The following is a 22,254-nucleotide window of genomic DNA, read 5'->3' on the forward strand; positions in this document are numbered from 1 at the left end:
AATTAATAATATATTCAACAGTAAACTGTACAGATCGTTCAGGGTCTCCACTGAGTTACTTGTGGGATTGCCTCTGAACCAAGGTTCAATGTGCATGTGTGAAATTCAGATCACCCTCTGGGTTGTTGAGGTGTTGCTTCATTTTTCCTGCAGGAGTATTTATATGCTGCAGTTTGCTGCTGCTGCTGCTGCTTTGCCCTTTAAAATGACAAGATTAAGCAGAGTTGGATTCTTTGCTGTCATATTGCCATAACAATAACAACAATATTTTTTACCTGTCAAAGTACATTTTTGACAGACAAATGAGAAATGTCCTTCAGAATGGAAGGAGGGAATACATTTCTGTTTCAACTCTTGAAGAGATTGCCAGGAAAGGCCAGAGTTTTGCAGGAACGCTCTCTGGGTGGTTGTTTCTGTTAAGAGAACGTTTTGCTATTCTCAATTGTTTTGGTTTGGGATTTTTTTTCCCCCAAAAGAAACACAGATTTTTCTTTGTATACATGAAAATGAAAATAAGAAATTTAGGCTTAACTGGATGTTATTCCGGATCCAAACTCTTCTGTATTTATGGATGCCATTTTATAATTGTAACTTAATGATTTCTTTAGCAAGTTCTCCTCAGTGGATGCAAGTTAAAGATGACGGGTTTCCTGTCCAAGGCTCTGAAGACATCTTGGTAGTTGGACTGGCAGTATGTTGGGGTGGAAAAGATGCCTACTATATCTCTTTGCAGCAGATAGAAGACCAGACTGGTAAGTGAGTGGACAGGCTGCACTGTGTTACCTGACCCTGCATGTCAAGAAAATACCTTCAGTAGATAGGTTCTTGGAATTGTTTTGAGTGTCCCAAGTGCAGCTCAGTTGTGTGACGGAGTAATTTAGCTAGATTATTCAGCAGTCTTAAGTTTTGAACACTCTTCAACATGCTGCTATATAAGGCCAGGTAATTGGCTCAAGCACCGGACTGCTGAGCATGCATGTGGCTAAAATGTTAGCTTACTCCCATGTTCTTTTTAGCTTACTTGCTTTTCTCTTTCAACCTCTTCCAATTTTTGGTCTCCAGAACAAATATGACACTAGAATGCTGAATATAACCCAGTCTGTGCTATGTAGCCTCATGTTTGGTAGTACAGACACAGCACATTGTTTTCAGAGCCTGGTCTGGTTTGATAAAATATGTAATATCCATATAGATTTATTGTTATGTGTTCAGAGTCCAACGGTAGATTTTGTGCTTTAGGTGATTGCATTCAAGATTCTTCTCTTGCCTTTCTTATCACGCAGTAGGTAAAAAGATGATTTTTGCTTGTATTTCCTGCCTTAGAAATCAGTATGAGTTTGGCACCGCCGCCTTTGGACAAAAACCTGTCTGTAACAGAAAGACTGCATCATCTGCAGCTGTACCTGCAGAAGAAGCCCCAGCAGGAGCGCTCACTTGTGATGTATAACTTTATTCAACACTACAAGACTCTGCTGATGGCTTGTGGCATCTCCTTGGAAGGAAGTTTTGAGGACCCAAAGGTTTGCAGGATTAAGAAATTTAGCTTGGGTAAAACTACTAGTTTAAACACACAAGTGGAAAGACAGGAATACCTTCTGGTATGTTCCTTCTGTCATTTTGATTTGAATATTCACACCTCTCAGGAGGCTTAGTGACATTTTCTTCCGGTGGGAAATCTATAACTATTTAGAGAAGACTTCTGCTATTTGTGTTCATGGTGCCAGCAGGAGAAACAGGGCAGGTTCACTGATAGGTTAACACATTTGTCTTTCACACTTGATTGCTTGTGTGGGGAGGATGAGGCTAAATCTTTCCCATGTCCCAGTGGACAGGGCTGGCCTCTTCTTTTGTTGCAATAAGAAGCCTGGGACTGAAATGGCAGAAGAGCTTCTGGTCAAGTTATTGATTCTAACAGCAGAAGACTTTGTAAGCAAAGAGTTGCCCACTATGAGTGGGAACCACCTTGCTACCACTATTTTCTCAAAACAAAACAAAGTTTACATGTAATTTCAAAAGGTTTGGTTACCGTTTGTAGCTCAAATGAAACACTAGAAAGAGGTAAAAGCACCTTCTTGTCCTTGTTAGGAAATGCTGTAGATGCATCGAATTTTCTAGTGTTGATTTTAAAAGCTTGTATCACACTTGGGCTGGATAGCAGAATGGCAGTATTAAAGTCTGCAGGTAAGTAGCTAAGGTATTCAACACAAGAACAAACTTAGCTTTTCATACCGACACATATTTTTAGGATAACATTAAAGAGCAATAAAAGTTGCACCTTTCCCTGCACTGTTTATTAAATTAAGTCATATTCATATTTGGTCATTTTAGTGATGCAATGAATATACACATCCTCACCCTCCTGCCACCCTATATATATACATATGGTTTTTACCTTCTGCTTGCATGGTAGAGACAGTGCAGAAACCTATGTTTCATCCTATTTTGACACAAGAAATTGAGATATAGCTGTGGGTGAAATAGCTTTGAAGACAGTGCGAGGTATGAGGCTCACCATGACTAAAATTTGCCCAGTAGAATTCTTGGTACTAGTGCTGATGTGCAAAACATAGGAGAGCTCAGCTTGACTAATATTCCAGATCAATAGCAAGTTCTGCTTTTTACAAAGTCAGTTTTCAGATTAAACATGTTTTTGATTCTGATTTTCATATTTAATCTCTTTTGTGTTAGGTTTTAATACGTGAAAAAAGCGTCAGGGCAACACTTCTATATGTGTTTAGTCGACAGGGGATAAGGTTTGCAAATGTGCAGTTAACTTCGAGTGAGAATGAAGCTTTTCAGTGACTTATGCCCTATTGAAGGTTTTATCTGAAATCATGTAAATTTTCCGCAAATTATGCCAGTCTGCCTGCCAAAGGAAGTCAAAATAATCTGCACTATGACCTTGCATTAACCCACACTTAAATAGTTACATTGTGTGAGGACTAAAATGGAAAAAAGGTCTCATGGAGGTCTCCTTTCTTAAGGTTGCATGTTGGCTGCTTGATTCTGGCTCTAAGGAACGTACCCTTCACAACATGGTGACCAACTTTCTCCCCAGCGAGCTACGTCTACTGGAAGGGGTGGGCACCGGCCAAGGGGTGCAGAGCCTGGGGCTTAGTGCCAGCAGAGATCATTCTGGGCGGTACAGAGCGGCGATAGAGTCTGTGCTTTGCTTCAATGTCATGAACCAGCTCCATAATGAATTACAGAAGGAGAATCTGACAGGTAAAGAGAGCTCCTCCACTTGGGGGCAAAGATGGAGGGTAAAGGTAGCTGTCCTACCACAGGCTGAATGATCAGTGAAGAGAGGAGATTTGGAAGTTCTCTATGTGTATTCTGTGGCAAAATGTTCATTTTTTAAGAGAAAAGAGGGATCTTCTCTTGGAAGTACATCTGTTTTGTCAAGAAAACCCCAAATAATTAAATTTTATATTAAAATAAATTTTTTACATCCCAAATATCCACCAGTTCCATTGGTTAAAGCAATTGCAGAGTCTTACTTTAAGTCTCTGAATCAAGCTGATCTCTTTGTCCCAGGTGAGCCCTCTGGCCGTTCTGAGGGGACTTAGGGGTCTGTCTACAGTTTCTCATGAAAATTTTCAAAAACCTTTTGCATTTCATTGTCAGAAGCAATTCCTAAAATCCTCAGATGTTTTCCAAAGGAGATTTCTTGCTTCTTGCCTGCCCACGTAGCATTGTTTGCCATGTATGTGTTGCATCCACGAAGCTTTTGATCCCATAGTGAATGATCCAGTGTGTTTACACTAATATTTGCTGAGTGCTTGTCTCTGTTTAAAAGCAAACAAGAAGAAGAAATCCCAAAAGCACATGACTATTGCTGGCCTTTAGGATTGTTTCCCCTAAATTGTATCCAAAGCCTAATATGAGGGTCCAGTCTTACTGAAGCCTTGCAAGTTTACCACATCATTTCTGATGGTGACAATTAGACCTTAGAACATTTTTAAAAGATGTGGGTGGTGGAATGAATCATAGAATCATAGAATAGTTAGGGTTGGAAAGCACCTTAAGATTATCCAATTCCAACCCCCTCATGGACAGGGACGCCTCACATGAGACCATGTCACCCAAGACTCTGTCCAACCTCACCTTGAACACTGCCAGGGATGGGGCATTCAGCACTTCTACAGGCGCCCTGTGCCAGTGCCTCACCACTCTCACAGTAAAGAACTTCTTCCTTATGTCCAACCTGAACTTCCCCTGTTTCAGTTTGAACCCATCACCCCTTGTCCTATCACTACAGTCCCTGATGAAGAGTCCCTCTGCAGCATCCTTGTAGGCTCCCTTCAGACACTGGAAGCTCCTCTGAGGTGTATCAAGTTGGAAAGCTTTATATTAACCGTGTCTGTGGTTTATAAAATGTTGATAATACAAAGAGATGTGTATTTCTTAGGGAAAAAAAAAAGGCAGAAGTTGTTATTCTCATAAATATTTTTGTGATAAAAAGTTCTGGAATACTTCTTATTATGAAATATTTCTTACTATGAAATATTCCAGAAACAAAAGTATTTAAACTAAATCTATATTGAAGTATTTCAGCATGTCAGGACATTCAGGATCTAAAAACCTGAGATTCCCCAGTTGTGTTTATTTTAAATGAATCTGTTATCTGCAGTTGATCTGTTTTTGTGGTTATAAAAGTTTTTCTTGGGGTTTTTACTTACTACAGATGTATTTTCTAAAGTGGAGATGCCCACCCATTACTGCTTGGCTCTGCTGGAGCTGAATGGCATTGGCTTTAGCACAACAGCATATGAAACCCAGAAACAAGTCATGCAAGCTAAACTGAGTGAGATTGAGACCAAGGCGTATCAGCTGGCAGGCCACAGCTTCTCCTTGACCAGCCCTGATGACATTGCAGAGGTATGTAAGGGTTAGGGCAGGAGAGGGAGAACTTTTGCTTCCAAGAGGCTTCTGCTTCGACTTCAGTAAAAAGCCTTCTCGGGCAGACAGCATATCGAGAAAAGACAAAACACAAACTGAATTCTGCTCAGAGCTGAAGCTGATTTGTCTTTATGCTCATGATAAGCTTGCAAGATGCTCGCTGTCTCCTACTTGTTACTGATCATTCTGATTTGGAAGTAAGCATGTTGGAAATAAAAAACAAGTGGGAATAAGCATGTTTGAGAGGACCTGGGCTTCTCATGGTGCATGAGATGATCTGACAGTTAAATGCCTTTTAGAATATTTTGGGTGAATGGTGAGGGACTAGAAAAGTTTTTTTGCAATACCAGTGTTCTCCACATGAGATGTGATGTGATATCACGTAGTTTGAGTCGAAGAATGGTACAGAATAAGTTGCATTATTACCCATGAAAGAGGAGGAAAGACTGTTTTGAAAGTTCTGAATCAACTACTGTTTGTTTTTAAGAACTGGTATAGAACTGATTTCTTTTAAAGCCTGAGAAACAGATTTCTGTGTAAATTAGCAATGCATTTATTCCTGAAGGACTTTACTATATACTTTTTAATGTACATTACATTATGTACATGGAACCATAAGAATAGATTCTAATTGCTGTGCATGCTTTTTCCTCCATTTCTTTCTTTTCTATATACTAATTGCTTCCTGAGGGACTATACTTCATATGGAAGTAGTCAAAATGTGCAAGCAGCCACCCCTAAAAGAAGTTCCACAGAAATAATTCTCCCTTTTTGCAAATGCAGAAGTTTTGCTCGGTGACAGTAGTGCGAGTTGGAACTCCTGAGATAACGCTTGGCTGCAATTTCACTCCTCCTCATGGGGAAGGGGAAGGAAAGTTTTCTCTGACGTGCTATTCTCTGAACTACAGAAGCTTGTTTCCCATGTGGAATCATGTAAAGTATCTTGTGTAGGTTAGTAGAGCTTTACCCTTCTAATTTTGCATCAGTACAAATTTTGTGCTCTATAGATGAGGAATTAAAAACCTTCTGTTCCTTTCTGCTGCTTCTATTCCTTTCTGCCAGCTGTGAAATGCAACACAATCGCTGCTAAATAGTGTATAATGCTACATAAATGCAAAATGAAGACCCATGTTCTGTCTGTCACTAAGCGAGCAGATACTTCATTTTCCAGTTCTTGGCAGTGTTTTAGGAAAATTAATATTCTGGCTATTCTATATTTGTGCCCACCTCCTCCTATGCCATTCCTGTGGCTCTGAAGCCTGCTCCCTACTAACACTTCTTTTTTTCACCAATGTTCTTTCCACTTTTAGTCATCTTACCATCACATTTGATTATGGTTGCCTGTCAAGCAGTAACCTTACTTATTGGATGGAGGTAATTACCTTTTCTGAAAACATACCTCAAAGTGTTAAGAAAACAAGAGTTTTAGATTCCATTTTGTAGTTAATTAAAATAAGAAGGAATGATGGTGATGGCAGAGATCCTTCATCAGCTTTTTAATTACCTGAAGACTTCATCCTGTCCTGTGGTTAGAACCAGTGTCTGTTGTTTCAGTGCTTGGTTGTTTTTTGTGTTCTCCTGGGTGTTGCATGCAGAAACTGAAAGGAAATGCTCACCTTTTCCAGGTTTTGTTCCTGGAGCTGAAGTTGCCACAAAATGGAGATGTGAAGGCTCAAGGGAACAAGAAGACTCTGGGTTACACTAGAAGAACAACTGCTAAGGGAAACAGGCTTAGGTTAAGCAAGCAGTTCAGTACAACTAAGGTACAGTAAAGCCGAGCTGTGGTCTGTACAAATAACTCCCTCTTGCTTCACACATTTGCTGCTTGGATCCATCAGAATTGGGTATGCTGACTTAAATGAAAGTAAATAGTACTTGCCTTTTGCTCCTCCAGTTACCACTGGAAATTCAAACTGGATTCTGCCTTCTCTGCTAGCTGCCATTAGCTCTTCCTAGTCTCCTAAAGCCTGAGTGTAGTGAGGACATGACTATAAATAGCAGGCTTCAATAAGAATAAATCAGGCAGAATTTGATTTTCCAAACCACATGTAAGACCAAAATAGCACAATAATTTTGTAAAACCAATAGTAGAAGAATTTTTCAACATCAGCTTGAAAGATACTTAAATACCATGGTGATAAATCCAGTATTTTCCCTGCCTGACAGTACCATATCTGTATTTTGTACTTTAGAAAATTTGTCTTCAGAATGGCTGATCTGATGGCTTATCAAATTTAGTATATCAAAAGCTTGTACATATGTGAAGGCTATTGACATACTTGCTAGTTGATAAATATTGTGGAGCTGCGTTAGTACCAATTGCTGCAAGCTAATGAGTTCTCTTGCCAGACAAGTGATATTAGCAGATATATGTGTTACCTGTTTTCAGGACTCATTAATCTGTGTTGTTTTCTTAGTTTCCCCTTGTTCAATGTAGTCAGTGCTTGGAAGACAAGTATTGATTTCTGAAGCTCAAGTGGCAGTGATGAAGTGAGTGCAGTGGTGGTGGCAGAGCAGAGAGCAAGAAGCAAAGTCCTCCTTTTGTGATATGGAAGGCTGAGGTTATTTTGAGTTGTTTGTGTGCCACTGTCTTTTGAAATTCTTGTTAGTCCCTTCATACTCTGATCGAACTGAAAGGATTTGATTGCTAGTGATCAGCTTTGTCTTTCAAGGAGCATGGTCAAGGGCTTCATTTTGTATGTTCCTGGTATACGGATAGGAGAGAGCAGGGAGAAAAATACAGAAGAAGTTGGAGGAGAAGCATTAACACTGAGCAAGAGGAGACAACGTAGGGGACCTATGGCAAGTGATGCTTTATTTGATCATTTCACATGATTTATTGGTTGGTGCAGACTAAAAGTGGTGATGAGGATGCTAAAGTCCAAAGAGAAGTGATTGTGTAATAAAACTGCAGCTGTGTCTCCTGGTGCTTTGATTGCCCAGGTGTAGGTGGCATAAACGGAGGGGATATCCATTTCATTTTAAGGCAGTGACACTCGAAGCTCACTGTGGGTGAAGGAGTCACTTTTTCCTTGCAGAAACTTTCTAAGTGAAGCTTTAAAGGCAGTTGATTTTAGTTGCGCTCTTTTCTCCCCACAAGGATGTTCTGGAGAAATTGAAGAAACTTCACCCATTGCCAGGGCTGATACTGGAATGGAGGAGGATCAACAATGCCATTACTAAAGTGGTGTTCCCACTGCAGAGGGAAAAGCGATTGAATTCTGCATTAGGAATGGAAAGGATATATCCGGTGTCACAGACTCACACAGCTACAGGTAAAGAAAAGTGTGTATAATCCTTCTTAATGATTTTTCTTTTTTTTTGTGTGTGTGAGGCAGCTTTCCAACGGGAAAAGATCTAAAATCAAGCCTGCTCTACTTAAACCAAATGAAAATACTGAAATACACATTTGATGTAAATTTGAAAGTATAGGTGTGTTAAAATAGCTTTTGTGTTCACAGAGCAGTATTATTAATTTCTTGCATATATTAGCACGTAAATCTCTGACCCCAGAAGATCTTCTGGATTTGGGAGTTTCTTATTAGTGCTACAGAAATGCTGCAGGGGAACCACCTCAAGGCCATTCAATCCAAATTATTTTTCCTTCAGTTTTTTCAGTGGTCATGTCCTGTCCTGCCCTCCTGCCACTTGGTTTATGGAGACGCAAATGTGTGTTCAGCTGTGTTAAGTTAGAGAGACTTCTTTCAGACCCTTAGTTCTCCCTTGTCTTCCTTCTCAGGTCGAATAACCTTCACAGAGCCAAATATCCAGAACGTGCCAAAAGATTTTGAGATTGAAATGCCAACTGTGGTTGAAGAAAGCCCACCCTCCCAAGCCCATGGAAATGTTAATTCTTGTGCTGTTTCTGGGGCCAGGTAGGAGGATCTTGGCAAAGCTTCTGCCTACTCTTCTGATCTTAATGTGGTTGTCAAATTTCTCTTTTGTGAGTTCACCTGTGGCTGCTGTCATGTCAGTGTGACTTGTTCCTCAGTGTTTGTCTTACAGGTTCAAAGGAATAAATACCTAAAAATCAGTGATACATGAAATACCTAATAATGCTAACAGCATGTGGTACCATGCAGCCACTTGCTTTTTGAAATCCTTTATGAAACCCTACAGTGAGATTAGCATTATGCTTCCAATTGTTGGATGGAAAGCCTGAGTCTGAAAAGGAACTAAACTGATGTTAGGCTCTGTTTGACTTTCTAAGAGCTACTCTGGAAGAGGATAGGATATTGTGGAAGAAGCAGAAGGAAATTTCTCTTTTATGCTGTGCAGCTCCCTGTGTAAGGGAACATTGGTGAATGTATTTTTCATTCTTTGTTAATAATTTGATTTGTATTAATGATCCTGCAAAAGGTACCAGGTTAGCAGAAAGAGATACCTAAATCTGGTTTCTGTTAACCAAATGCCCTGGTTTGACAGGATTACATGCCAGTGCCTAAACAGTTGTGTGGAAAGAATTGCTGATGAAATATCAATGGATCTTTTAGCAGCTAGCTTGTGAGCTTTGGGGCATCAGACTTAGTGGTGGTTTTCTGTCCTTTCAGTTTCTCTTTCTGTTCAAGTTCTTGTCCCACATGTCTCACCTGAGTGACTCATCATCTTCTTTCCCATAGCAAGATATGAGAAATTTGAAAAGATCATGAGAAGAGAGCGCAGGAGTAGCAGGACCTTGTCCATCCCTCTTCAGAAGAACCAGGCCCAGCCATGGAGGCAGAAATGCTGCTCTGGGAAATCTGTCTAGCAGTGCTAAGGCTTGCAGCAGCTTTGCAGGATGGTTGGGGAGTGGGTTGGATTCTGAAGAGCAGCAGACCCTAAAAAGAATGGAGTGCTTGCTGAATGTTAAGAGAGGTCTGTTTCTCAGGCTGGCTCTTGGGACTACATTCCTTAATCAAGCAGCCACAGTGTTAGGAAAATGGGCAGTCGTAAAGGCACAGAAAGAACTGCTGGCACAAAAGAAGCTGTCATGCAGCCTAAGTCTAATAGGCCTTCCAAACTTTGGTCCAGACTGTCTTTTATCTTACCATTATTACTCCTTCCTCTTGTAAAAAGCTTCTGACCAAAGGAGTGTAGCTAAATTAAGTCATGGTATAAGGCCCTTATTCATTCAACTAAATTGGGAGCCTATCCTGGACAGTGTGAGTCTCTACAGTTCCCACATGTTGTCCCTCATCTTTATTTCTTTTGATAATATATTTGTCTGATTTTTGTGCTATATCTTTCATCTCCTTGATCCCCACTGTCCCTGGAATGACAAGGTACAAGAAGAAAAGGGAGTGCACAAGGGAAGAGAACACGATGCCTTTTTCTGTGCTTTGTTGACACTAGTCTTGTTCTCAGAGATACTTTTTTTTACCCTCCTGCACAAGAAAATCAAGTTGCTTTGGGGCAACTTTTTGCTCAGTTGGTAGAGAGGAAATGTGCAGTGTTTGGTGAGCATATCTTCTGCTACTTCTGCTCTGCTTTTACAGGCTTACTGGTGTGTGTTTGTACATGCATGTGAACAGTCATGAGGCTGATGTTGTGGGGGAGTTTTTCTCTCTGCTAGGTATGGGCTGTTGTAGGCATTTTGCTTATGAGAATGAGGCTGAGAGAAGACTTGGCACTCAAGGTGGAGCGTTGAATTTCTAGGATTAGGCACTCATCAGGTCTGGGCCTGATGAGTAAGATGAAAGGTCTGGGCCTTTCATCTTACCTGTTTTGAAGTGGAATTATCCAATTTCTGGACCAAGCCCTGATAGTACAAGAAAGATTTATCCCTAAATCTGTCCAGAGTCAGCAAATCCCTTCAGGTCTCTGTCCTGAAGACATGTGGTCAGACCACATGTCTTCAGGAAACATGTGGTCTCTGTCCAATTTCCTCATGCTCATACGTAGGTAGGGATTGTCCACAAGAGTGGAATAGAGGCTACTGTCTCACTTGTTTTCACTGATTCTTTGTAGCAAAAATGATTATGCATCTTGAAATGTTTTAGAAATTGGTGAAGAACAGTCATTCTTTGTCTCCACAGATACAGAAAGCGTTCCAGTATTGTGCCTAATGGCCTGAAGGTTCAAGCTGAAGACAGATCCAAAGAAAGAGGAATACCATTTTCTGTTAGCATGAGGCATGCTTTTGTTCCCTTCCCAGGTACTGCCCAGATCCTGCTCTGTAATTGTTAAGAATATAGATAACAAAATATCCTAGACCTAATGAAGAGTAAAGAATTGATGACAGTATATATCTGACTGAGCAGCCTCCTTGGAAAACTAATGCAGTAGTTAGCATGCCCTCAAAATTTTGCACAAGACTGTAAAGGATAGAGTTTCAGTTGGGGAAGGTATTCAAATGTTATAATTCAAATGTTCACACCTTCATTTCCTCTTTAAGAATACCTGGTTTTAAAGAGATAGCTTAGATAACTCTCAGTACACAAACTGTGTCCTTTCTGTCCAATTTTAAGTTCTCATGTTGCCTGCCCTGACTCAGTACAAGTCTGCTGGTCTGATCCCTGTGCCAATCATTCCTATGAGGTGTTACACTTTTACACAGACACCTGAATGGGTACTTGTCTGTGTGTTTTTGATGGATTCTAGATGGAGGAGCTAGATGGAAAGCAGGCCTACTTGGGCATTGGGGAAACAGGAAAACTTTGTCCGATAGAAATGGCTGTGGAAAACTTTCAGAGCAGAAGGTGCAAGGACAACTTCAGTCTTGCTTTCTGGTACGTTGGTTGGAATGTTGTTGGAGTAATTTATGTAATAATGGTTTCTGCTAACTTCTTGCCTTCAGGTGGCTTAATATTGGCTGCTGATTACTCTCAGCTTGAACTGAGGATCCTTGCTCATTTGTCTTGTGACTGTCGACTCATTCAAGCCTTGAACGGAGGTACTGATGTCTTTAAGAGTATCGCAGCAGAATGGAAAATGATTGATCCTGAAGCTGTTGGAGACAGGACCAGGCAACAAGCTAAACAGGTAAATTTTAGGAATAAAAATCAACAGCAGTTTTCTTGCCAGGAAGATTCAGTGTTCAAAACATCAGGCAGTCACTATAGAATGGCTTTCTTTTTGAGTTCAGCCCTGGTTGGTCAGTAGTTGCTTTGTATGTCGCCCCACTCTTGGTACGTTTCAACTGGAACTGTCTGGGTTTTGGGGAATGAAGGTGGAGAAAAGCAGTATGAATGGCTTCCACTCAGAGGTAGTGTCTCTTCTTGAATGCTTGCCCTTGTTCCCATACGCTTGTCCTCCAGTGAATCACATTTTGATTTGGCTCTGCTTTCTCTGCATGACTTACCATATGGTTGTGGTTCTTCACACTGTCCTCTGGCAGATTTGCTATGGAATCATCTACGGAATAGGAGCAAAATCTTTAGGCGAGCAGATGGGAATTGATGAAAATGAAGCTGCCAGTTACATTGAATCCTTCAAGTCGAGATACACAGGTTTGGATATGGCTGCTTGGGAGCTGTGTGGTGATGGTGCTGGTTGTTTTTAATCCCTTCTCTCCATGTCTCTTCAAATCCTAAATTTGTCTCAACCCTCTATTATTCCTCTCTCTTTTGAAAAATCTAGTGCATGAACACAGAGTTTGTTACTCCATAGTGTTTTACTGTACACTCCGGTTTTATTCATCTTTAGGACCTTGTCCCTTCCTCCTTCCTTACAGTCATTATTTTGTTGGGGATTTTTTTATTCATTAATAAACTCTGGGGATTCCTTCTAAAGCTCTCAACTTTCTGAATAAGAAACACTTTTCCTTACTAAAACACACAGCTTCAAAGGATTTGCAGTACAGCTTTAGACCACACTTCTTTTTAAAGATGACCATTTCTCTCTACTCTTGTCTTCTGCTTTGTTTCTTTAGGAGATGGATGCTGAGAAATGGTGTCCTATTAAGAGTCTGCTTAGTCTCCAGTAATTTCTGGATAGTCTGTCCTTTATGATCATTAGAAATGACTTCCTGCTTCTTTCCTCTCTGTACATGTGCATACACACAAACTGCAACCTACCTTATGTTTTAACTTCACTTCTTATGAATTTTCACTTCTGTGTATTGCCAGGCTGACACGCTAAATTACACACCTAATGAAGTGACTAATGGTCATGCTGACCATGACATAGTCTTGACCTTGAATAGCTCCTTTTACATTTTATGTTCTGTAAACCTTGGAAAGAAACTGTCTAAAGTTAACTTTTTCCACTTCAGCACGGTTGTTACCTGAACTTGCAGTGAAAAGGGCTCTTCCCTATCTTGCCTTTCTTTCACGTAAGTTTCTTTTTAATGCTCTTGCTGGATTCACTCCTTCCCTTCCAAAGTGCAGGTGGATGAGTTTCTTTCATCCTAGAATATGAAGTGACACAGCCTGAAGTCAGGCAGCCTGAGGCATCAAGGACTTTGACTTCTGCTTTCAACTTACCCCCTTCCTACTACTTGTCTTTCCAGTGCTGGTCCGGGTCCTGACCTCTCAATTATCAGTAAAACACGTATTACTCTGTGCCTGGGCACTGTGCAGAAAGGACTTCCTGTGTCCTTGTGCACAGCCGGATATCCTGACACTACACACTCTCTTCCACCTCAGAAGTATTACTTGGGTTTCCCAGCAGAGCTGCAGATAGGCTGAATGAGTGATTGTGTGCCCTTGTCCACTGACATGGTCTAGGAAATGTAAAGAGCTACCTTTGTGCTGTGTGGGTGTCCCAGACCGCTTTCAGTGACCCCAGTGAGAAGTCCGTACGGAACATTAGCTGTGTTAGGGAAAACTTTCTCTTTCCTTTCACAGGGATTCAGAAATTCTTGAGTGAGACAGTGAGGAGCTGCAGAAGAGATGGATTTGTGCAGACCATCCTGGGAAGACGGAGATACCTGCCAGCTATCAAAGATCCAAACCCCTACAGTAAAGCTCATGTATGTTGAGTGCAGTACAGGTTCTAGTTATTTATTAACTTTTTAAAGTATTGGATTTCTTTGCATATCTAACTGTGGTTTTACAGGGTCTATGAGCCATCTTGGTCATGACCTTCCTCTTTTCACTTAGTTCATTGTTTCCTCAGTTGTGCTTTGAATAACAGAGCTTTTGTCATGGTCTGCTTGACGCAAGTCTTCTATGACTGGGTGTACAGCTGTCATCATGTGCTAACCTCCCTTCAAAACTCCCACGTTGGAACTGGAGTGAGTAATTTAGTGAAATAAGTGGACATGATTTTAAAAAGCCTCCACGCAGTGATGTGCTTTAACTCTTCAGGCTGAGTTGCTCCCACTCATCAGGCTTTGCATATTATATGCTGTCAGCACTTGAACAAGAAAGGGCATTTAAGTGCTATGTTTTTTGGTATTTGTTCCTTATTTCCCCTCAAAGAAAAAACAAACTTGTTAGATAAATAATTACTTAATATATGCCTTTGCGTTGGCATTAGTTTTTTCCAAGGTCATTTTGGACACACGTGTCAAACTCTACTTCAGTAAGTGTGAACTGACTCACTGGGGAGATGCTGGCGCATTTCTGTGGGGAGGAAGCATTATACTTCTCAGTAGGAAGCTGGATCAGGTTATGTGGAAATAAAGACTTGAGTGGAAGAGGGAGGAATTGGGGGAGTTTGTTGTACTCCAAGTGGTTGAAAGGGAAACAAGGAGACTTTCAAAAGACTTTTGAGATAATGTGACTATTTAATCTGAAGGATACTTCAGCATGAAGCTTTGTAGATGCACCTTCTGTTCAACTTTGATTTATTCTTTAAAATCCTATTGAAGACCAGTTAATGAATTATCTTCACTTTCATTTCAGCTTCCTCATAACTTTTTGCACACATTTCAGCTCTAATTAAAGAGAGAGGAACCTCTGAATATCGTTTTCTTATCTAACAGTTTTCTTGTGTGGAAAGAGATGCCACTGTGTCACACTGGTCTGGTGTGGTTTTGCACAGCTGTAATGCACTGGCAGTCAGGGTTCAGTGCAGCAGACCAGGTTATTATAACGTCCATGAAGTCCAGCTTCTTGCCTTTGGTTCCTGATGGTTTTGAAGATAGGCAGAATGGTACTTGGATGAACTGTGAGTTTTTTCTGCTCCTGATGAAACTGTTGCCATGTATATATACTTCTCCATCTTGTAGCTTGTGACTCTTGCAGGTTATTACCCTCGGTATTAATTCATTTTAAATTTGTGGGAATCCTGCTTCTCTCAGTCACCTGGAGAATTTTCTGTCCGAAGCTAGTCTGTAACACCTCTTTCTTTCAGGCAGATGGAACAAACTGGATCTGGAGGGTGTCCTATGCCTATATTTGGCCATGTATTTATTATTTTTAATGATGTCCAAGTGGCATGCTGGATTTGATTTATTTTTGGGGATGACTTTTGAGAACAACTCTCTCTGTTTAGGCAGAGCGACAGGCTGTGAATACAACTGTTCAGGGATCTGCTGCAGACATTGTCAAAACAGCCACTGTGAACATTCAGAGGCGCCTGGAAGCTTTGTCCTCTGTGATCAAGTCCCATGGACATGTGGAGAGCTCCCTCCAGAGAGATCAGACTGGTATGCTCACCTCTTTCTTGCACACTAGGGCAAAACCTTCAGCAAATTGCCTGCAAAACCAAAAAAGCTAGGGCTTTTGGGCTAGGGGTGGAGGACATAGACTCATAGAATGATTTGGGTTGGAAAGGACCTTAAGATCATCCATTTCTAACCCCCTGCCATGGGCAAGGACGCCTTCCGCTAGACCGGGTTGCTCAAAGCCCTGTCCAGCCTGGCCTTGAACACTGCCAGGGATGGGGTGTGTTCTGTGAATCCACAGATTCCTTGGGCACCCTGTTCCAGTGCCTCACCACCCTCACAGTAAAGAATTTCTTCCCTATATCTAACCTGAACTTCCCCTGTTTTAGTTTAAACCCATTACTTCTTGTCCTATGGCTACAGTCCCTGATGAAGAGTCCCTCTCCAGCATCCTTGTAGGCCCCCTTCAGATACTGGAAGGCTTCGCTGAGGTCTCCACCCAGCCTTCTCTTCTCCAGGCTGAACAGGCTGATTTTCTCAGGCTGTCTTTGTAGGGGAGGTGCTCCAGCGCTTGATCATCCTCGTGGCCTCCTCTGGGCTTGCTCCAACAACTCCATGTCCTTTTTATGTTGAGGACAGCAGAACTGTACAGAGTACTCCAAGTGGGGTCTCATGAGAATCAGACCTCATTGCTAACATTGTTGTGCTTGTGCCTTTTAGAAAACGAAGGATAGTTCATTTCATTTCATGTAAAGTGGTGGCTTTTAGCTTGAAAAAACTATTGGTATAGTCCCATTAGAAGTTGTTGTACTAATAAGAGGAAAAGCATATTTGCTGCAATATTAACCATGCATTTCTATGTACATGGAACAGAAGCCTACCCAGTTTATCAAAGCAAAAGGAAATGTTCTTGTTACATGAGAATATCTTTCATGTAAATGAAAAGGCCTGACCTAAATGAAGCCAACAAACAAACTGCAATCTATGGCACTTGTGGGAAAATATGTAGGGAGAATGTCTGCTCAACACACAAACTAAAGCCAATACTGTGATCAGATCAGAACCCCCAGTTGCCTCAATGCAGATCTTGGAAGGGTTGGCAGTGGGAGTTCATATGTGAGATGGGCCGTGATGCCACCTTTTGAACAATTGTTTGAAACAGTTGTTCAAAAGCAGGAAGGAGAAATTGAGCAGGTATTCTGCCTTCAGAGGCAGTGAAAAGATAGAATGGAACAACTTCAGGTTCCAAAAATACATTTTTTTGTTAAAATCAAGTTTGGAATTTGATGTTCAGAGGCTCCAGAGGAGTATTGTATGAAGCACTTATCAGCATAAATTTCTTCTGGCTGCAGATAGCAAAGCCGTGCTGGGGTCCTTATTCCCAGAGGAGTGTACGAAGATTTTCTTTTTAGCACAATACAGACAGTGTTTTGTTCATCAGTCATATATTTTTAGAACGACAACTAAAGGGTTGGAGTGCTGTATTTCTTTGATAGTTCTTATGCTTCAGCTGAAACATGAAGCTGTCTTAATATGAATATTGAGCCTGATTTGTATACTGATTTGTAAACCAAAGAATTAATCAGGGAGTTTTATTTTAGAGAGACAAGATTCAGAGGTCTGCTATGGGCAGAAGGCATGTGCTTAGCAGAACTTCCCATCCCTTCCAGGAGCAGCAGCTACTGGCCTTTGCTCAGGTAGTTGTAGGAAGGCGAGGAGACGCATTTGTGGCAGTTTTTGCTCCTTTGACACTAGCTGTTTTCAAGAACTGGAAGAAATTCTCTTTCAGCAAGTTTTAAATGCTGGTGCCATCAGAGAAGGACCCTGCATCATGTGGCTTCCTCAACATTGATGCTTCAGTGTGAGGCTTGTGTGAGGAACTGATGATGCTGTGTAACCCTCCCTGTAGTTGTGAACTGGAGTCCTCCTGGTAGCTAACCTGAGAAATAAATAACTTTTGAGGCTCCGTGTGTGAGGTTGTGTTTGTTTATTTCTTTAAGAAAGCTTTCACCAGGGAACAGTTTGTTCTGCTTTATTTTTGTCAGGCAAATGACAAAACGGGTTTTTCAGCTGCTTGTTTATTCAAAAACTGCTCTTTTTGCTTTCCTTGTTTTCATCAGGAGTAGCAACTACAGTTCCAGATAACTGCATTTGGGAGGAGGCTCGCTGCCTTTTTAGACCAGCCATTAAAATGGTTTTGGAAGAAAAGCAGAATTCTCATTCATTGCCAGAGAGGATGTTGTAAACTAACTTCTGATTAAACTTGACAGGATTTTGTTTAAAATTTGCTTTTTAAACAGATGGTTCAGGAGACACAACTGTCTCCTGTTTCTGTTCTGATTCATATCTTTATAATGGAAGGTTGAAATGTTTATATCTAAAATGTTTTCATTAACATTTTTCCCTCGGTAGATGTACAAATATTGATAGAATAGTACTGCTTTGTGGCTTTATCTGTAGGCATAGGCTTTTTCATTTTAAAGTTCTTTTTCTCAGCATTAGGAATGTGGAAGGTTTCTTTGATACAAGAAACATGCCTTTGCGTAATGGTATCTAATGAACTGTGCTCTTCACCTTTGTAGGAAGGCTAGTGAGGAAGAGAAACAGAGGGATGTTACATCCCATCAGCGGAGGTTTCTTTATCCTCCAACTCCATGATGAGCTCCTCTATGAAGTTGCAGAGGACGATGTCATCCAGGTATGGCTGTGCAGTTACTTTTTCAGCTATCTACTGCATTATGATGTTTGAAACAAACCTTCTAGGGGCTCAGCTGCTCTTCCCTGGATCTCCTCTCGCTGTGCGCTAAAAGGTCTTTGAAAACAAAGCTGAATTGGATGAAAAATGATGTTTGTATTCTTGACCCCTTTATTTTTAGGCTTAAGCCATCCCATTGGCTGCAGTTCTCTACTGCTTCTAACAGCAGTTTGTACAACTTCTCTGCAAGACTCGATGAGTGAAGTCGCTTAATATCGGTGGCAGGAGTAGGGCGAAGTGTTTTCCTCGTTTGGAGGTATTTTTGCCTCCCTTGTTTACACTTGAGTCTTGTGGTGCCTAACTCAGAACATGTGTTGTTACAGCTCTGGTTTGTACTCTGTGTAGGGAAAGGAGAATTCTGTGCATCAAGTACTTGTTTCCTCATTCCCACACTACCTGTCTTTCTGGTAGGAGAGTTACAATGCTGTGGAGCAGCATGGTAGATGTAAGAAATGTGCTGTGTGGACTTTAAGGTACCTTTACTGTGCATACGTGTCTTTGTGTGTGCTCTTCCACCGTGCAGGCACTCTTATGGCTGGGCATGGTGGGTGGTATCTGTATGGCAGCTTTCAGTAGCAAGTGTTTTAGCTGGATTTTGGCAGCTCAGTGTTTTCCCAAGTCCTGAGCACAAAAGCAGGAAGGCTCCCAGGGTATGCTTCCATAGCTTGGGGATGTCTTCCCCCGCCTCTGTTCTGTGCATACACATCTTTAATGATAAAAGGCTATTTCCTTATGGCAAGCAGTGACTCCTGATCTGAGGGGCCCTGCAGCAGACCTGACTGGTTTGAGCATATTTTTAAAATACATTTTATTAAGAACAAAAGGTTTAATATTTTGCTCTTGAATCTCAGCTCCAGCTTCTGTTCATTTTGCCAGCTCCATTCAGACATCTGCTGCTTCAATCCAGGCAGGCTGGTTTAGAAATGAAAAGGCTCCTATATTTCCTTCTGTAGAAAACTGAAATCCCCTGAGTATAGGCTTTTATGTCTTTAGATAATGACATCAAGTTATCACAGTGAAGAACTGGGGCCAACTGAGTGGATTTCCTTATGATTTATGGTATTACATTTTTTATTAACAATTTCAACTATTAGCAGCTTTTCTAACTTCCTTCAGATATATTTCTGTCCATAAATTCTCTGGGCAGTCACTTAAAACAGCCTATATGTACAGGGCATGAAGGGAAGTCGGTCAGGTTGTCCTTACAAATGGTTTGTAAGAGAAACAATGCTAGTGAGTGTTCTTTTTTCATTTGCAGTCTCTCAGTGAGCTAGCTTGCCTCTTCTAAAAAGACCACACTGGGGTAATACCTGTTTGTTCTTGTGCTGAAGGTGTGAAATGCCGTGGGCATCAGAGCTTTCCTAGTCTGTGCAGAACGTCAAAGCGAAGAGAGTGAGCTTTCAGAGCATATCACAAAAGCAAGGTTGTTGTAATATTGCCAAAGATGGTAGAAGGAGGCTTGACCTTCTCTCTGTTGAGCTGACCCTGGCAATGACAAATCAGGTTAGGAACAAAAAGGTAGGGACTAGATTAGGATTCAAAGGCTAGATGCTTTTTAAAATGCTTCCTTATTCCCAGTGGCATTTCAGGTATGTTTTTAAGATGACCAGTATTCCTCCAAGCATGTTTTAGCTGAGTGCTGAGAGCCCTGGAAGTGATGCTGTTTGCTTCATGTACAGGGAATTCAGAGTCCTGAGCCCCCCAGGTCAGGGTGTTGGTGAATGTCCCATCTCATCCCATCGGCTTCCCCAGGAGCCTTGCGCAGGTTGTCATGTTGTAGGTGCAACAGCCGTCATCCGATGTTCCTGCTGGTGGTAGCGCTGGACCTGCAACTGTTCTCAGGGAATCTCCCTCCATATGGTTCATGTTTCCTTTGGAATACTGGGCCCCGAACTTGAGCATGGCTGGAGTGGTTTGAACAGAGTGGGGAATGGATCTGTGTGTCACACAAGCAACGTTTTCTATGTTGCAGAATTGCATTTGCTTTCTCACAGCAGTGCCTTGCTTAAGCCCTGTTCAGTTTTTAATCTCTGATAACCCTGGTTTTTTTCCTGCCCAGGCAGTTAGTTTTCATCCTACTTTTGAACAGTAGATTATTTCTATCCCAGTTTTCTACCCTGCTTCTTTCTGCTCTGTACTTGTCTGTGCTGAATTACATCCTATTTCAAAGCATTTTTCTAGGTTATCAAGATCATTTTGAAATGCAGTATGTAAGGGCGTAGGGTTTCGGAAGACAAATCTCCCCCTAATTCTTAATGCTGTTGTAAACACTTGTGCTCTGATCTCTTCAAATCCCCTCCTCCATTCCCCAGTAAAAACTGTGAAGGAATTTTGATTGTGGGTACCTGTGAGGGTATTATGATGTGTGGAAGGGTCAGAAAGCTCGAGTAGTTCCTGTGCTGACACAGTGGCTGAGCTGAGGAATCACAATATAATTTCAAAGCCTTTTTCACTCTGTTGTGGAAAGGTTCCATGGGATGGGTGTAGATTGAAAGATTCATTCAAATAAGCAATCCAGGACAGCCTGGATTCCACGTGGGTCCAGGGGGCATGGATTTACAGTCAGGCAAAAAAGAAATCCGGTCTCTTGCAATCCAAAAAGTCGCAGGCAAAAATATCTTCTGTTTCTGTGTATACTGGAATGAGGGTTTTCTTAGGAAGACTCTTGGAGGGCAGCAAGCATTGGAGTTGCCTCAACAAATTAGTGAGGGGGAAGCTGGGTGGTATTTTAGCCCCTGCATTGAATGTGATCTGCTTTTCCAGGGGTTTGTAGTCTGTGCTTCAGAGTGCCTTTTGTGCCGACACATTGAGAAGGAACACAGTTCTCTGCCTCTGGTGTATTTATTTGTTTTGTGCCTTGCTTTCAGTACGTTTCTGAGTAGTCTTAAACAGTGCAGAATTAGTCACAACTCTGTGCTGCATAAAATGTTACTGGCTTTATACAGTTTCTCCATTCATAAACCCTCATCGGGATCAAAATGTTTGGTTGCATTCCCAGTGGTGGTAAGTCAGTGTGAGTAAACGCAGGAGGTGATTCCAGGTGTCCAGCCAGCCCAGCTATCGACAGGCAAACAGAGCGCTGCATGATGTGTACATCTGACATTCAGCCTTTTCTCACAGGTGGCACAGATTGTCAAGCACGAGATGGAAAATGCCATCAAGCTCTCGGTAAAGCTGAGTGTTAAAGTGAAAATTGGACCTAGCTGGGGAGACCTGCAGGACCTGGAGCTCTGAGGTGGAATTGGGTGGTTTTGTGTGCCGTGGACTGGGCAGGGCCAGTGCCTGTGACAGACCTGTGTGTGGTGACATCCTCCTGTACCGAGTTTGTCCACGTCGTTGCAAGCTGCCTTCTGAGACGTGTGGTTGAAGCTGGTATGAATTCACCAAGTCAAACTCTTCAAAGGTCAGGCAGCACTGTGGAGAATGTACAGAACTGTGAAATTATAACTGCTAAAAGCACAGGATTTAAATGAATTCTGTTAAAATGTGCTTGATCTTGTTTAAAACAGAACCCCGATGCCAAATGAATGTATTACACATGAAATGAGCTGGATTATTCTATTAAAAGATGATTTGGCAGTTCCTGTGTGTAACCGTGTCTAGGGCAAAAAGAAAAGCCACTACGTTTGCACTGAATGTTGGATTCTCCAGGCCTCTGCTGGGATTGTTTTGTACTGAATTCACTGATGATATTCAAGTGCCGAAATGGCCTTCCAGCTGGCTGGGTTTCTCACTGAGCAGCTGTGCAGCGTTCACAGTGTGTGGAACCAGTGCTTGGTTGGCCTCCGACCTTGAGGAAAGCATTTTGGTGACTGACTGCCATCATTCATCCTACTGCTACCTTGCAAACTGGCCTTGACAGGGATACTCTTTGAACACCCTCATGGTGAGGTCTGGTGCCTTAGAAGAGCGGTGGTGGGTGACCTGTGGTTCTTCATTCAGAGAGCCATCTCCTGGGGAAGCCTCCTACCCTGCCTCTTGGCAGCCTTGCTAACAACTGCTCAGGTTTCCCCCGTGCTTTGCTTCAGCACCTTTGACTCCATCCCTGTCCTGGGAGATAGGGCTGGTCAAGCTGAGCTTGGTGCTGAGTCCGGCTGCTGGGATAAAGTGCTTCAAAAGAGGGGGC

The 22,254-nt window shown here is 41.8% G+C and overlaps 1 protein-coding gene across 1 annotated transcript in view; it reads left to right on the forward strand.

The window, feature by feature from the left end:
- The window catches only part of POLQ (DNA polymerase theta), a 54,063-nt gene extending 32,353 nt beyond the window's left edge, over positions 1–21,710 (forward strand). Inside the window, exons 17-30 of the mRNA XM_030472032.1 lie at positions 609–752; positions 1,324–1,520; positions 2,985–3,225; positions 4,688–4,881; positions 6,528–6,665; positions 8,003–8,177; positions 8,642–8,777; positions 10,917–11,035; positions 11,678–11,862; positions 12,218–12,329; positions 13,668–13,792; positions 15,262–15,415; positions 17,956–18,071; positions 21,249–21,710. Coding sequence (XP_030327892.1) covers positions 609–752; positions 1,324–1,520; positions 2,985–3,225; positions 4,688–4,881; positions 6,528–6,665; positions 8,003–8,177; positions 8,642–8,777; positions 10,917–11,035; positions 11,678–11,862; positions 12,218–12,329; positions 13,668–13,792; positions 15,262–15,415; positions 17,956–18,071; positions 21,249–21,362 — 2,150 coding nt within the window. The 3' untranslated portion in view covers positions 21,363–21,710. The remainder of the gene's footprint in view (positions 1–608; positions 753–1,323; positions 1,521–2,984; positions 3,226–4,687; positions 4,882–6,527; positions 6,666–8,002; positions 8,178–8,641; positions 8,778–10,916; positions 11,036–11,677; positions 11,863–12,217; positions 12,330–13,667; positions 13,793–15,261; positions 15,416–17,955; positions 18,072–21,248) is intronic.
- Positions 21,711–22,254: the final 544 nt, after the last annotated feature.

This window comes from Strigops habroptila, chromosome 2 (assembly GCF_004027225.2).
Source record: "Strigops habroptila isolate Jane chromosome 2, bStrHab1.2.pri, whole genome shotgun sequence".
Classification (NCBI taxonomy): Eukaryota; Metazoa; Chordata; class Aves; order Psittaciformes; family Psittacidae; genus Strigops; species Strigops habroptila.